Source organism: Pollicipes pollicipes, unplaced genomic scaffold, assembly GCF_011947565.3.
Source record: "Pollicipes pollicipes isolate AB1234 unplaced genomic scaffold, Ppol_2.1 Scaffold_4740;HRSCAF=5597_pilon_pilon_pilon, whole genome shotgun sequence".
Lineage (NCBI taxonomy): Eukaryota > Metazoa > Arthropoda > Thecostraca > Pollicipedomorpha > Pollicipedidae > Pollicipes > Pollicipes pollicipes.
In genome coordinates, this window is record NW_023596545.1 from 2,265,717 (window position 1) to 2,281,082 (window position 15,366).

General features: G+C 53.1%; 1 protein-coding gene and 1 long non-coding RNA gene across 3 annotated transcripts; both read right to left on the minus strand.

Moving 5' to 3' along the window:
- Positions 1 to 465: 465 nt before the first annotated feature.
- On the minus strand, positions 466 to 5,309 carry LOC119098870 (F-box/LRR-repeat protein 2). The gene is made up of 7 exons (XM_037221914.1): positions 4,911 to 5,309; positions 4,397 to 4,450; positions 4,045 to 4,203; positions 2,602 to 2,770; positions 1,880 to 2,133; positions 1,173 to 1,316; positions 466 to 585 (listed from the first exon to the last, which is right to left on the minus strand). The coding sequence occupies exons 1-7, from the start codon at positions 5,307 to 5,309 to the stop codon at positions 466 to 468; spliced, it is 1,299 nt and encodes a 432-aa protein (XP_037077809.1).
- A 436-nt stretch (positions 5,310 to 5,745) lies between these two features.
- LOC119098847 (uncharacterized) lies at positions 5,746 to 10,834 on the minus strand. Of its 2 annotated transcripts, none has more exons than XR_005094294.1 (3): positions 10,779 to 10,834; positions 8,207 to 8,426; positions 5,746 to 5,855 (listed from the first exon to the last, which is right to left on the minus strand). It is a non-coding gene; the product is annotated as an uncharacterized LOC119098847 (long non-coding RNA). The 2 variants fall into 2 exon arrangements; XR_005094295.1 differs by lacking the exon at positions 10,779 to 10,834 and adding an exon at positions 10,490 to 10,605.
- Between the last annotated feature and the right edge of the window lie 4,532 nt (positions 10,835 to 15,366).

Sequence of the window (15,366 nt, forward strand, 5' to 3'; positions counted from 1 at the left end):
ATCCACACTTAGAACCAGGACTTTCCGCAAAAGGCTGTCCACCACGCACCACCAGCGAAGCAAACCCAGCTCCAGACCGTGTTCCCCAAGACCTGGCGACCACCACCACAGGATTCAAGGTACAGACAAAGAGGGTGAATTGCCCACACAGGCAGACCACACGAAAATACTTCGGAAACCGTAGAACTATATTTTCACATCTTCATTTCAGTTATATATTACTTGAAAGCTCCTCTGGTTGAGCAACACATTAACTGGCACTAAGTACGGAGACATTAACGGCAGGACAGGACAGCCGATCAATGGTCAGTATTCCCAATATAAATAACAGCACTCCCGGAGTAAAGTTCATCTCTGTGATACAACCAGTGTCATCAATGCGTCGTCTACGAGAAGACTGGTGGGATGGCAATAATCGCCTCCTGATATCAGACACGCGAGAGCCCAGTGCATGGGGTACTACGGTTACAGTCCGGGAGCGCCACAAGGCAACCGGGAGTCGCTCTTCGCGTTGAACCCCGGCACATCAGTTACGTTGGGACCTGTGGGCACAGCGCCCTCCGGGAGCGTCCAGGGCCGAGCCCACTGGGGGCCGATCACATTACAGCAGGCAGTCTGCCGACCCTGCCGGCCGGCCCGACCGAAGCTGAAGCACAGCTCGGCAGCTGTCGAAGCTGCCGAGCTGTCACTGCCACATCCAATCAACGCCGAGTCGTGTCGAGGCGTGGCTTCCAGAGCACTGCCTCCTGCTCGGGGGATATATACCACTGAGAGGTGCCCGACCCCAGTACAGATAATGACCGCCCGCGGCTGTAAGCATGCACGACGGTAACGTACCCTGTTAAACCGTAAACACCGTCACCGCCGTCCGTCTGGATTACTTTGATGTAACATCCAAATAATAATTATTGTCCTACATCACTACCGAGGGCAGGCACTAAATACGCGCCATGATAAAGCTGCCTCACAAAACCAAACCGACGCGTCTTGCCTTCCGCTCTCCAATGACCCTACTTCTGTGTATTCATCGGCCGACGGCCAGCCTGCCGCACCGGCCTGCCACCTAGCGGGCATCACCGGCGACGCGGCGGGGCGGGCGGCGGGGGCGGCGGCGGTGGCGGCCGCGCCGGCGGGTCGGCCGGCTCGGCGCCGTCCAGGCCGGGCCGCACGACGGTGGCCAGCCGCGGCAGCGCCTCCTCCAGGCAGCCGGCCTGCGCCGCGCTCATCAGCCGGCAGCCGGACACGTCCAGGTACTGCAGGCTGGCGCAGTGCGCCATTATGGCGCGCAGAGCACCGTCCGTCAGTTCCACACAGCCCTGAAACGGCCAGGTCACGTCAGGCCCGGGGGTTCATATCAGAGTCGGGTCAAGTCAGCATTGCCAGGTACGGGCCATTAGGTCAGTGCATCCCGTGTTCCGCGAGGTTCGAGTCACGTCCGGCACGGTGAAAACGGCCAAGGGTCAGGCTCAGGTCGGGCGCGTCGGGCAGGTCAGGCCAAGTAATCGGCTGGGGCCACAGTCACGAAACACTAATCTGGGATCAAAGCAGGTTGGCAAGAGCCCAAGACAGACACGCACCACGGGCTCTTGTGATTTTCTATTCCACGCAACACATCGCGGCACATCCTTCACCTCCACCTCCAGGTGTTTGAGCCTCCCTCACCTGTAGCTCGAGGTGCTTGAGCCTCCCTAACCTGCGGCTCAAGGTGCTTGAGCCTCTCTCACCTGCAGCTCGAGGTGCTTGAGCCTCCCTCACCTGCAGCTCGAGGTGCTTGAGCCTCCCTTACCTGCAGCTCGAGGTGCTTGAGCCTCCCTCACTTGCAGCTCGAGGTGCTTGAGCCTCCCTCACCTGCAGCTCGAGGTGTTTGAGCCTCCCTCACCTGCAGCTCGAGGTGCTTGAGGCGCGGCGCGTGCCGCACCAAGCCGGCCAGCCCCTCGTCAGTGAGCGCCACGCAGTGGGCGAGCCGCACCACCTCGAGGCCGGGGCAGTGGCGGCCGAGCCGCGCCACGCCCGCGTCCCCCAGCTGCGGGCAGTGCGCCAGGCTCAGCCGGCGCAGGCCGCCGAAGCGCACCACGTGACTCACGCCTACGTCACTGATGCGGCTGCACTGCGACAGGTCCAGCTCGGTCAGACCTGGCGGCGGCGCAGAGGAGCCGTGTCACACGGGCGGCCGCGGTGCTGGCTCCAATTCGAGTGTGACGCGGTCGTGACACGAGGAAATCGGTGCATTCCGACCCCAGCTTTGCGATATCGGTGCTCGAGAACCCACATGAGAGGGTTCTTGGCTTGCGCCGGTTCCATGTCAGTGCCTGTTCAGATTTGGATCAGGTCACAGAAGGCCACAACGCCACGAGCAACATGGCGAAACGGTCAGCAGTGCACCACCGCGATGGTGCTGATCTGGGCGATCAATTCGAACCAGAAGCAATGCAGGGTCGCCCTGACAGGCCAGCTCAGTGTCAGGCCAGGTCAAGCCAACGTCAGGTCAGGTCGGTCTTATCTAATCGCCCCATCCGACCGAATCCCGGACCGACTTGCCGCGACACGCGAGTCCGTCGCAGCCGCGCCGGCCCGCCCCCCCCCCCCCCCCCCCCCACTGACATTTCAGGTCGAGCAGGCTGACCCCGGAGCCGGTCTCGTTCAGGTCGATCTGGCTCTGCACCAGCACCTTGCGGCCAGCGTCGCTCCAGATCTCGCGCTCGTGCCGGCTCCTCAGCGAGATCGCGTGCTCGTTGCGACGTGGCGTGGCGCGCGCTGCCGGCTGCTCCGGCTGGGCCAGCAGTGGCGGAGGTCAGGCACGGCCGGGGCCGGCGCGGGGGGATGGCGGCGCGCGCGGCCAGCGCAGCCGGCCCGCTCCGAGCGACAACACAGAACACGAGAACTAGCGTGGAGATAGTGATGCCGGTGGATGGCTACGAACGACAGTAGATCGGTGCCGACGTATCTCGCTGAAGGCGTCAAAGGATTGCCATAGGGCAATCATTTCATTTTAAAAATCCGAAGACAAGGGCTGCCAGAGTTCACTAGTGAAGATGATCCCGATTCGCACAGGTGCAATGGTTAGCGCCATTGGCGTGACGTGAGCACGAGTTTGGGTCGTTCCCTTCTCACCGACAAAAATTATGTCTCGACTAACTATAACTACATTCGTTCATTATCAAGAGACAACATTTTCTGTCAAAATATTCAAATCAAGTCAATTTCATTTTCACATATGAAAGTGCATTCACAAACGAAAGCACAGCCGGACTTGCATTCGAAATACGTCGTTGAATATGTACGATCACGTGGTCCAGTTTCCTCGTGATTATGCCTATCGGCTTGTTTACGTGCCATGTTTGTGGCACGTTTGCCCTTCAAAGGGAGTCCTACGTTATATGGCAACAGCCAAGCGATGTTTTTTGATCAGCCACGCACGTGCTGCTTGCTCCTTCGGTCAGTGGCACCGGTTCCGTGACAATGCGTTGAAATGTCACATTCTACGAAGTAAACAGGTGACCTTGGCTACACTGATCTTTGTCCCCAAAGTGGAGAAACATCGTAAAATTGACTTCCACGTCTTGTTAAAATTTACGTTGCATTTGATGCATTTTTAGGACCAATTCGCCATCATCGTCGCACGGCATACATATAAATATATACATATATATATACATATACATATATACATATATATAAATATATATATATATATATATATATATATATATATATGCATATTGAAATCAGCAAAATACGGACTAAGAGCGGGGCATTACGTTTTAGCAACATAATACTGCATGGTCCGTGGCGAGCGTATCCCTGCGTTCACGAGATCATAAGTCACGTGGCCAGGGGAACTGAACATTTGACTGGTAAAGACGGAGGGAGGGACGACGGGAGAGAGCGGGAGGGAAGAGGGAATTGGGGAGAGAGGGAGACCAAGGCAGATGAGACAGGGGTGAGTGGCAGAAGGCAAGTAGAATTCTGGGACGGAATAGAGACGTATAGAGGCCCACAGAGCGAGACACACCGCGAGAAGGAGACGCAAAGACGGAGACACACCTGCGCGCCGGCCTCGCCATGCAAGAAGGTCTTGTTCGGCTTCAGCTCGGCGCCGTCCGAGATCGGCGTGAGGCCGAGTCCAGTCAGGCCCGAGTCCGTCACCAGGTGGCACTCGGAGATGCGTAGCACTTGCAGGCCTCGCATGTAGCGGCAGATTGCCTGGCGGCAGTGCGGGACGGGTGCGGTCACAGGCACAGCCAGGACGTTCGGAAGACTTAGCGGACTCGACCGGGCTCGCTAGCAGACCGCCTCAGTCTGCTGGCGTCAGGCCGCGGGGATGGCTTTCTCGAGTGGCGCGGTGCACCGTGACCAGCGGGGAGCCCCCTCCCGCCTGGTGCTGGCCGGCTCGCACCTGCAAGCTAGCGTCGGTGACGGCCGTCAGGCAGCGGCTCAGGTCCAGCTCCAGCAGCGTCGGCAGCTGCAGCGCCAGCCGCAGCACCCGCTCGGCCGACAGCTTGGCGGCGCGCAGCCGGAGCCGGCTCAGTCGACTCCCGTCGGCCGGCAGCGCCGCCGCCGCCGCTTCGGCCGGCAGCCGCTCGTTGTCGGCCAGGTCGAGCTCCTCCAGTGCCGCGCCCGCCAGCGGCGCCAGCGCCTCGGCCGTCAGCCGGTCGCAGCGGCGCAGCGCCAGCCGCCGCAGTGCCGGCAGCGCTGCCAGCGCGCGCACGGTGGCAGCGTCGGCGCGCGTTCCGCTCAGCTCCAGCTCGATAAGCCGCGTCTGGCCGGCCAGCAGCGCGGCCAGGCCGGCACCGCTCGCACCCCGGCACTCGGCCAGCGCCAGCCGCGCCGGCCGCAGCGCCGCCTCGGCCGCCAGCTCGGCCAGCGCCGCGTCGTCCAAGTTGGTGTGACCGAGGTCGAGCGCGCGCTACGTCGGCGCCGTGCTCGCGCAGGAACGACAGCACGCACTCGAACGTGAGCACCGAGCTGGAGACAGCGCCGGCGCCGCCGGCCGGGTAGAAGCGCCGGTAGATGCCCGGGTGGAAGCCGATCTGACAGCCGCGCAGCGAGAGCGACTCGAGCCGCGGCGAGAGCGCCAGCAGCCGCACCAGGATCGCGTCCGAGAGGTAGCGGTTGCTGGAGAGGTCCAGCTCGCGCAGCGACGGCAGCGTGACGCCCAGCGCCGAGTCGCGCGAGAGGATGCTGCCTGTCATGAAGAGCGCGTCGCAGCCCACCAGCGCCAGCTCCTCCAGATTCTCGCAGAACGCCAAGATCTGGGATGAGCAGAGCAGAGGCCGGTTGTCACAAAGTATAAGCAGTTTATTGCGCATGGTAAGCAGTCATAACGTGATGTGCCCTGAAATGATTTGCATACCCATTGAACGTGCGGCCATGCGTAAAATGGCGGTGCGATACGCAAACCCAGAAATCGGCAACAAAAGTAGCCATTTCTCAGCATCCAATGTGGTGTATTCAGAGTAGCCCAACCGAAGACCGCCGCACGGACGGACCGGGTCAAGCAGCGGTCACCGGCGACTGCACCAGCTCGTCCGGCGGCGCGCCCGCACCTGCAGCAGGTCCGTCTCGCGGATGGTGCAGCTGTGCAGCCGGAGCGAGGTGAGGCCGGGCCCGGCGGCGCGCCACAGGCCGGCCAGGTGACCAGCGGCCGTCACGTCCGCTTCGCGCAGCAGGAGGCGCGTGAACGGCGCCGCCGGCCGCGCCAGCAGCGGCGCCGCGCGCTCGGCACCGGCCGCGTCCAGGCAGACGGTGCGCGAGCGCAGCAGGACGGCACTGCTGACGTCGTGCCACAGCCGGCACACCAGGCCGGCCGCCAGCACATCAGAGAAGGACAGCTGCGAGAAGATCTCCACCAGGATCTGAGGCGGCGCGGCGTCCGGTGAGCCATGCGCCATTGGGATAACACCAACATGCTTACCGAATCAATGATCACCGACTGGTCGTCATGTCGCTCCTAATTAGATGACTGGAAGAGTAGAAAATCCACATGGTATGGCTGATTTGATGCCTGGTCTTTTTATAGGGAGTCGTACTCTCACTTAATGTTACATCAGACCCTACAACCCACAATTTTCGGAATCAGCGTTTGGAGAGGGCCCTGTACACCCAACTTGGAGGCAGACGCGACACCCCGCAACGTCCATCTGGCGATGTTACGCGCTTTGTAACTCGGAAGCCACGCAAAATCCCATCCCAAAGACCGTGAACCATAACCACAACCTGACAACCACAACTCACCAGGGCCTACCCGACACGCTGATTCCAAAAATTATGGGTTGTAGGGTGGAATTTTATGTAACTTTCCGAGATACGAGACGCGTAGCATGCCAGCTTGATATTGCAGGGCGTCTCTATTGCCCTAAAATGCTCTGTGAAAGGCCTTCTCAACACGCTGGCTCCAAAAGTCACTGGCTTTGAGGTGCGATTTTGCATAACTTCCCAACTTTACAAGACACGTAATATGGCAGTTTGATCCTACGAGGCGCCGCGATCACCCTCAAATTTGGTGTGCAGGGCCTTCTCCAAAGGCTAAGTCCGAAAAAAACATGGGTTGCAAGAATGGATTTTGCCTAACTTCCTAGTTACAAGAAGTGTAACATCCCAGTCTGATATTGCGGGGGCGTCTCGATTGCTTTCAAGTTTGGTGTGCAGGGTCTTCTCAAGACACTGATTTCGAAAAGCATAGGTTGTGGGATGGTATATTGCGTAACTTTCGGGTCACAAGACGCATAACATGCTAGTTGAACATGGTGGGGCGTCTTGGTTTGCTTTCAATTTGGTTGCAGGGTCATGCTCAGCACGCTGAATTCGAACACCCAATTTGGAGGCAATCGAGACGCTCCCCAATACCAAACTCAGGATGTAACGCGTCTTGTACTCAAAAGTCACGCAAAATCCTACCCCGAAGGCAGCAATGTTTGGAATCAGCGTATTCAGAAGGCCCTGCACACCACATATGGAGGTAATCGAGACGCCCCGCAATATCAACCTAGCGTATTACGCGTCGTGTGTCTCGGAAATTACACCAAGCTCCACTCCAAGGGCAGCGATTTTCGGGATCAGTGTGCTGAGAAGGCCCTGCAGACCAAATTTGGAGGCAATCAGAATGTCATGCAATATCGAAGTGGCGTGTTACGCGTCTTGTAACTCAGAAGTTACGCAAAATTCCACCCCACAAACCACGATTTTCGGAATCAGCGTATCGGGAAGGCCCCTGCACACCAAATTTGGAAGCAATCGAGACGCTCCACAGAATCGAACTGGCATGTTACGCGTCTCGTAACTCCAAAGTTACGCAAAATCCCACCCCAAAGACTGATTTTCGGAATCAGTGCGTTGAGAAGGCCCTGCAAACCAAATTTGGAGGCAATCGAGATGCCCCGCAACGGTGATCTGGCGACGTTACGCGCATTGTATCTCAGAAGTTATGCAAAATCCCACACCGAAGGCAGAGACTTTCGGCATCAGCGTGTCGAGAAAGTCCTGCACACCAATTTTGGAGGCGATCGTGACGCTCCAGAATATCCAACTGGCAGTTGAATATCAATCTGCTGCTAGATTGACGGACTAAATTACAGAACACACACGTTGGAAAAAAACGACGCAAATAAAATGTTTTACTTTCGTAATGGTGAACGGGGACGGGAATGAGATTGCTCCCGCAGGGACGGCTACTTCAAATCCAAATTCTGGACTGCAGGATTTCGGGAAAATTGGTATTACTGATCAAATTGTACGCGTCTCTTGTGACAATAAGTGAACAGTACGAAAAAGTGGGATACTTTATTTAAGGGTGCTAGAGGTCCCGTAAGTCACATTCAGTGAGGTTATAGGCATCTGGCATGCTCTAAGACCTAACCTGCAATAAAACAGAAGGGAACATAATTTTCAGGGTGGCAATGCTTAGGGCCTCTGTGAGGTGTGAGGCATCTCTTCGGGAAGCCGTCATTGGCGAAATAGCCAAGACGGTGTCCTGTCAACATCTCATCAGTTTCAACACTATAACAATGGCGCAGTACAGAAAACTATGCATGTAGAGACCGGTATATAGATAGAAAGAAAAGATCACAAAACACTTTAAAAAGAGCAAGATAATGGCAACAACATAGACAAAGGCAGAACAAATCAAACAGAACAAGCCTGCAGAATATCCATCTGCTGCAATCCTACAGCCTCCAAGACTTTTGCGACACCGTTGCTATGCACTGACCTCGTAGGGAACAACACGGCCATTCTGGGCTCCAGCAGTCATAGTGCTCTTCTGTTCATCCACTCAAAATAACATCTGAAACCAAAACATTCATTCAACTTCCCAGAATCGCGAGCTTGAGTTGGTTTGCTCCTGGCAGGTCCTTCAGCTACGTGGTTTGACGTTGATCAGCTTTGCTCATCATCTCTCATCTCATGTTACACTCCATCTTCCGAAAAGTCTGCAAGAGACTGCACAATATCAGAAATTTGTGCATGGTCTGCCATCTGTCCATTCCCTAAATTAGCAGGCTCTCTGTGAAAATGGTCATAGGCCTGCTCTATTGCCGCTGACTTGAATGCAATGTAAGGGCGAGGGCATTGTTGCGCTGTAATGCACTGCAGGAACAATGATACCATTTACAATGATGGTGACAGTTTGAAGATGTCATCATGATTTCAGCATATGTAACATGCTGGTGCAAATTTGCAATGAGCCAACAGCACAAAACTGTGTGGAGCTGGAGAGTTGTCCCCCAATGTTTCAAGTGTGTTGGGGGTTGGGTCATCATGCCTCTGATGCAAGCAGTAGTTTCTCTGTAAAGCATAATGACACAGAAAATGTTGCATCACAGCTTATTAAATAGCTCTAATAAAAGCTGAACTAAAATGACCAAAACAACAGCATGTACTAGCAAACAGTATTTAGAGTATGGATTAGCTTAATACTTGGCTGTGAAGTCATGACCAACTCCCAACATCATGTTTCCTTTACCTCCCCAATGTGTTAGATCTCACCAATTTTGAGATCTTTACAGCACAAACAAGCATTTGGAATGAGCTGAATTGTTCCAAGAAGAAGCTGATGTTCATTTAAATGATGCATAACATGCAGCTAGTTTATGTATTATCAAGCAATAAACACTTGTTTAACAGCATAAACTTTGCCAAGATCCAGACTAATTAAACTTTGTTTTATAACAGGGTAAATGCATGATTTCATGAAAGGAAGGGACAAACTTCAAAATTATTTCCTAAAAAGCATATTTAGCATGCAAGATTTCTTGCATAGCATGCAGCTTAGTTTTCTGGCCATTTGTAGAGGCACATGTTTTTTTACTAACTTACAAGATTTAATTATATCCATCTGGAAAAAACTTTTAATAAGGGAAGGGCATCCTTTCTCACCAGGTCTGAGGAGCATTTCCTCCCTTTCAATGCTACCAAGCTTAAGGTGTGAAGAAGTTACCTCAGAACTGTTAGAGACCACAAGCTTGAATTCCTTGTGCAGATAGTACAAGTGGTCTCACAAACATTATCATGTTAACATTTTATGCTGCTAATGTTGTACAGGACCATGGTGTATCCATTTAGGGAGTAAGACAACTTTTTCTGGGGCCCATTTTGTAAGCTGGATCAGGAAATAGCTGGAGCAGGTTTATCAATGCTGGCAACAACAAACTACACATTTTATCAAAGAAATGAGGCACCAGCCCTATCCTGAGAGGGTCTTAACTCCTCCAGATGCCTTTACTGCACAGCCAACAGTGCTGAGGATGTTTCTGGGGGCATCTTTCCACTGAGGCATAAGTTCCTGACAAGACATGTTTCAGGGGTGACTCTGGGACAACAAGAGAACATCAATGGAAGCTAGAAAAACCTGGAACCATGATGATCATTGGTCAAAACTCATTCAACACATTACCACCTCCAACAGCACCATAAATCGCTAGTGAGCAGCTTAAATCTAGGCTTAATTTATACTGGGCTTATATCATGAATGACATACCTCCCTGATCCCTTCCCTAAAATGAGACTGGTTGCCTGAAGAGGAGCCCAATGAGACCAAGATTGATCAACCAAATATTCCTCAAATTTTCAATCAACATAAATTAAGGTAAGGTGGTATGAGGCAAAATATAGCTTAGTGCCCCCCACTTGAATATGTCATTGTTTTACCGAAGGATGGAACATTAAGAATTACTTACTTTTTATATCAAGGGAAAGGTAGCATGGACTGTTGACAAAATTCTGTACTTTAAAGCCATGCTCACTGACCTCTGGTGAATCATGAACAAAGCTTTGAAATATGCATTTTTAAAAAAGCTAATGCATCTTTGGAAACATATCTAAAGCAGTACCTCCTGGTGTATTCAAAATCATTATTATCAAAATAAGGTTCTCCAGTGCACAACGTCAAAAATAAACTTGATGAAAGTTCTTTCTTACTTATATTAATTTGAAAATACCATTCCCCTGTAGGGTGGTGTCTTGTTGGTTATTTGACCTTTCAAACTGCCCTCACCTTACTCCTTCAGTGTGTGCCTTACTAATGTGCCTAAGTGCCTCACTGATGAGTTGTTGAACCTGCATATGCGCGAAGCTACCTCATCTCAGAATAAGAATGGCCAACGTCCAGAAAAGCTGAAATAGTGATATGGAAGCTATGGTACAGTTACGATACATAAACACAATAATAGAATAGGACGGTAATTGGACGCCGCCGGTCAGGCCTTCACATCCAGTACGCTCTCTCGGTCGTGCTTCAGGCCGCACAAATATACATAAGAACAAATATGCATCATCATGCGTACTGGGAATTCTGGACTTGAAATCTTTTACATGAAAATTCACAACGCCCCCAACCCCCAGGCATCGCGGGAACCAGAGCACCCGCAGACCACTTACTCCGCGGCAGGTTTGTTATGGTACACTCAAATGTCATAACAAAGCCGTATTTGTCCTTTTATGGGATCTCGTATCAATAAAACTCGTGACCATAGCTGCCATATATGGTCATCTCCGTGGGAAAAATGTTTGTTTTTCGTTGCTCTGGTTTTCGTTTAATATTTTGCAGATTTTGTTTGGTTTATCCATTCCACTCATCTGGGGCATGAGTGTCGATTTTTATTATTTTGGGTAGACAACTGTCCTCCCCAAATGCCCAATTCACACCTAACGGTGAGCTTACACACCCCGTATTCTGGAATCAAGTTCAACTTCAAACAGAACATTGAAAAGGGTATTTAAATGACAACATTTTTTAAGAAGAGTTCTTATTTTGTGCACATGTGCCAACCACAAAGAAAATGAAAACTGGGATGCAACGTTTAATTCGGTGCAGATGATTAAGCTAGCAAGATTGCTATATTTTTCGGAAGATGACGTATTTGTCAACCCAATGTTTTTCTCGAAATACACCAGGTTTTGCTAGGTAACGGGCACCGTACTTAAAAAGCTAAATGCATGAGCGATCAGCTAGCGAGACTTTAGGTGGGCATGGGTATGGCGGATATGATGGAACCATAACCACTCGAGTTATGCCCAACTGGTATGGCGATTAGGTCAGCATCAGGTACGGGGATTGGTCAGCTCGAAGAACAGCATGCATGGTTCACAGCTGTCGGTATAGCACATACGGATGGGCTGGACTCTATAGTCATGATACTCGCACTACCAGTAGCGCAGGAAGGGGGGGGGGGGGGGCACAGAGAGCACGTTCCCCTCCCTCCTCCCCTTAGGTTCTGAGGGACCCGAAGGGCTCCTCGGAAAGGCCCCTGAGACTGAGTCCATAAGGGCGTACAATTCGGTCAGACGCCACCAGTAGCGCACAGTCGGCACCGTGGCGGCATGGGCCTAAGGGCCCATTTCTCAAGCAGGGACAACGCCGGAGCCAGGCATTTACATTGTTCGAGGACCCCACAGCCCCTAACAGGGGCCTGTGTTGTCAATGGTCCCCGAGTCGGCCAGCGGCAATATTCGAGGAGGCCCAAAAAGCCTAGAGGGTGCATCCAGTCCGACAAACAAGGGCCCGATTGGAGCGTCTAAGGGCATGAACGACTGATCGGATTCTTATTCAGGGGCCGGACCTGCGAAGACGGACCATCAAATAGCGGTCAGAGAGCCCTTTGCGTTAATCGGGGACCACCTGAGTCGATATGGGCCTATATGTCGGTCAGGTACCACCATACCATGTAGTTGGCTCCGTGTCGGTACGGGCCTGAGGAGCCACTTCCCAATCAGCTTTGAAGCCGGGGCCAGTGATTTGCGTTGGTCGGGAGCCTTGTATCTGTCAGCGTCCTACGGCGCCTAACAGAGGGCCCTGTGCTCGCAACGGCCCTCGAGCGGCGCAAGGGAAGTGTTTGATGAGGCCCGAAGAGAGACGCGGGTGTCCTACCGGACCTGACAGTTAAAGGCCAAGAGGGGGGGGGGGCACACGGGTCTGAAGGACTGGCTGTAGGTCACATAAAGAATCGCGGCCAGTAAGGTCGTGACCTGAAATGTCAGCCAGAGGTCCTCTTGCACCGTTTTAGCAACCCCTGAAACAATGCAGGTGTCTATGTCGTTCAGAGACCACGAGCACCGAACAGCCGGCTCCATGTCCGTCTGAGCCCTTGAGGTCCATTTCCCAAGGGCTTCTGTGTCGGTGGGGGGGCACAGTGCCGAACAGGGGTCCTGTGGCGGCAAGTGGCCCCGACTCGGAGCGGTGTTTGAGGTGACCCGAAAAGGGGCCGAAGGGCCTCTCAAGACCAAAGATCAAAGATCTGATGGGATGGCTGAAGGGTCCGAAGGGCTGGCTGAAGGCCACCTTAAGGACCCCCGCCCATAGGGTCGTGATCCCAAATGTCACGAAGATGATCTCTTGCACCGGCAGGGACCCTGAGACAGAGTGTTCCTTTATTTCGGCCAGAGTTCGCTACCAACGAACAGTCAGCTCCGTGTTGGTCCGAGCTCTGTAGGTCCGTTTCCCAAGCCAGGGCAAGGCCGGGCCCGCGGTTCACATCGGTCCGGCTCCCGTATCGTTCAGGGGCCCACAGTACCGGACAGGGCATTCTGTGTCAATAAGAGGCCTCGAATCAGTCAGGGGAAGCTTTGTTCAATAAGGGCGTGGACGGGAGCCCGAATGGCTGGGGATCTCTTGCGTTGGTCAGGGCCCTCGGACAATTGAGGGAAACAAGGACTTATGATGAGTGTTCACATTGAGGCAATAGAAGAGTCCTGTGCCAGTTGGGGCCCCCAGTACCGGACGATGGGCCCTCCAGCCCTTTTTCAGCATGGGTCCCTTACGTCCAAGTTGAGTCTATGTGCCAATTATTTGATTACCCGCGGTGAGTAGAGGTGTTGTTGCGTTATTGACGGTTCATACATCGATCCGGGGTCAATTGCGCGGGTCAGAAGGCCTCCCGTGTCAGGGAGCGAACCAATGTGATACGATGAATCCCTCTAAGGGCCTCCGGATCGGCCAGGGGATGCCGCCCGTGTCGCCAGAATGACCTCCGGAGGACGCACCGCGGTGGGGCAGAATGGCCCTTCAGTTCTTGACCGGGAGCAGAAACGTGCCCCGTGGTATTGTATTCAAGGGGGCCCTGTACCACAAGGAAGTAAGAGGTCTCATTAGTGCTGAATGGAGTGGGTCGAAATGAACTCAAAGCGCACAGGCCCATCCGATGTTTTCCTCAGAACGTTCTCTGTTTTGCAGAATCAACTAGTGAAACAAATACCACCAAAATGTTTGCGCGTGCGCACCGGGCGCCGATAGTGCAGTGGTTTACGCGCCTGTGCTAACCACTGCTCGTCAAGGAACCCACAGGCATCAGGTTCGATTCCCCGCGGTGCCCGCCCTTCCCGCCAGGGTAAGAGGCTGGTGGCGCATACAGCCCCAGCAGCTGATTGCGTCATGAGGCCCCGATGACAGGTCGTAATATCGAAGAGCAAGGATAGCGATGGTCTGGGTCGCAGTTTTGGCCAAACCGAATGGCGTTGGCCACTGCAAGTAATGCCAGGGGGCGCGCGCCGGGCACGCGACAATGACCATAGTAAGACAGTGTTTCTGAATGTCTTTCGAAATTAATTCGTACAGTTCAAGGATTACAGTACGTGAGTATGTTTTACAGCTCTGGGTGTCCTTTTGCATAGGATTAACAGTTACAGTAGCACGGCAAATATGATTTTTGTTCTTTACTCCTCTAGCTCCACATCCAGATTCCAGCACCACTTCGCGGTGCTGTAGCCCAGAACGTCATTGTCGTCAATCTAAAAACTGCACAGATGATACATACGCCTGGAGTATGTCTAGATGTATAATTTGGTGTCTAAAAGCGTTCAAAGGTACTTCTTTCAGATGCGTCACTTTTTGTCCACCTGTTGGCCATGCCCTAGAGCAAGCCACGTGATGCCGACGCTAGGCGGCCAAAGGAGACTGCAACGCCTGGCGTGGAGATTTTTGTTTCTGAGACGTAGGCGTAAGAGCGTTTCAAAAAGTGGAGGGGGGGGGGCAAGCTAAGGGCGTACTTCAGACTTTTTCTGGAAAGCAAGCTCGAAGCCCGGGGGAGGGGGAGGGTGGAGATAGAGGTTGTTATCACTCTTTAGATTCGGAAGCTTGAAACTGCCGAAAACAGTGTGATAAAAGCCATAAAACTGGAGATTTTCCTTTAATATAGATTGAATAACTTTCATATAGAATGAAAGCTCTTCCGTCATATATTCCTTATTTGAACCCTGCTCCCGTCTGCCGTCGGCGGCCAATGCTCAGACCCGGTTGTCTTCCGCATGACTGCGAGCTGACCTTATGGCTACTTTGTTGCATATTTCTGGATGAGCATTGCTACCAATTGTTGCCTAAAACATGTCGGACACCTGCGACAGTGTCTTTTTCTGAATCATCTTCCTTTACACCACGCCAACTCAGAAAAAAAGCCTCCGGGAAGCCAGGGGCGGATCCAGAGGAGGGTGCGGGGCCATACCGCTTAGGGTCCCGAAGGGGACTATTGGCTCCGAGGGGGCCCATGGCCGCTCGAACAGGGTGCAGTCTTTTTTAACACAAAACGCAATAAAACTGGGTATCTCCAGCCTTGAAGACCACCATGAACAGTTGTAAGCAGAAGTAAAGGGCGTATGAAAAGTCCAAAAAATTATTCAATTATTGAAAAAGTTGTGAACTGGAAATTTTAAGTCTCATTATACTGTCTAGGCACCCCATGCTGTTTCTGGGGGATCTATATGTTCACTTACAGGGATCACTTCGATCGTTAAGGTGCACTCAATTTTGCCACTCATTTCGTTGCATTTGTTCGGAGGGCCCTGCGCTGCTCTTGGGGTCCTTCCTGCTAGCGTGCCGGGGCACTCTTGTCAATCACGGGCCCTTCCACGGATTCTTTCCATTCACCAGAAAGGCATCATGAG

Excerpts from the sequence above, each read along its gene's own strand:
- LOC119098870 (XM_037221914.1), bottom strand. The coding sequence starts at position 5,309 with ATGCGCAATAAACTGCTTATACTTTGTGACAACCGGCCTCTGCTCTGC. Across the intron at positions 2,771-4,044 it reads ATGGCGAGGCCGGCGCGCAG|CCGGAGCAGCCGGCAGCGCG; the intron begins GTGTGTCTCCGT and ends CTGCTGGCCCAG. Across the intron at positions 1,317-1,879 it reads TCAAGCACCTCGAGCTGCAG|GGCTGTGTGGAACTGACGGA; the intron begins GTGAGGGAGGCT and ends TGGCCGTTTCAG.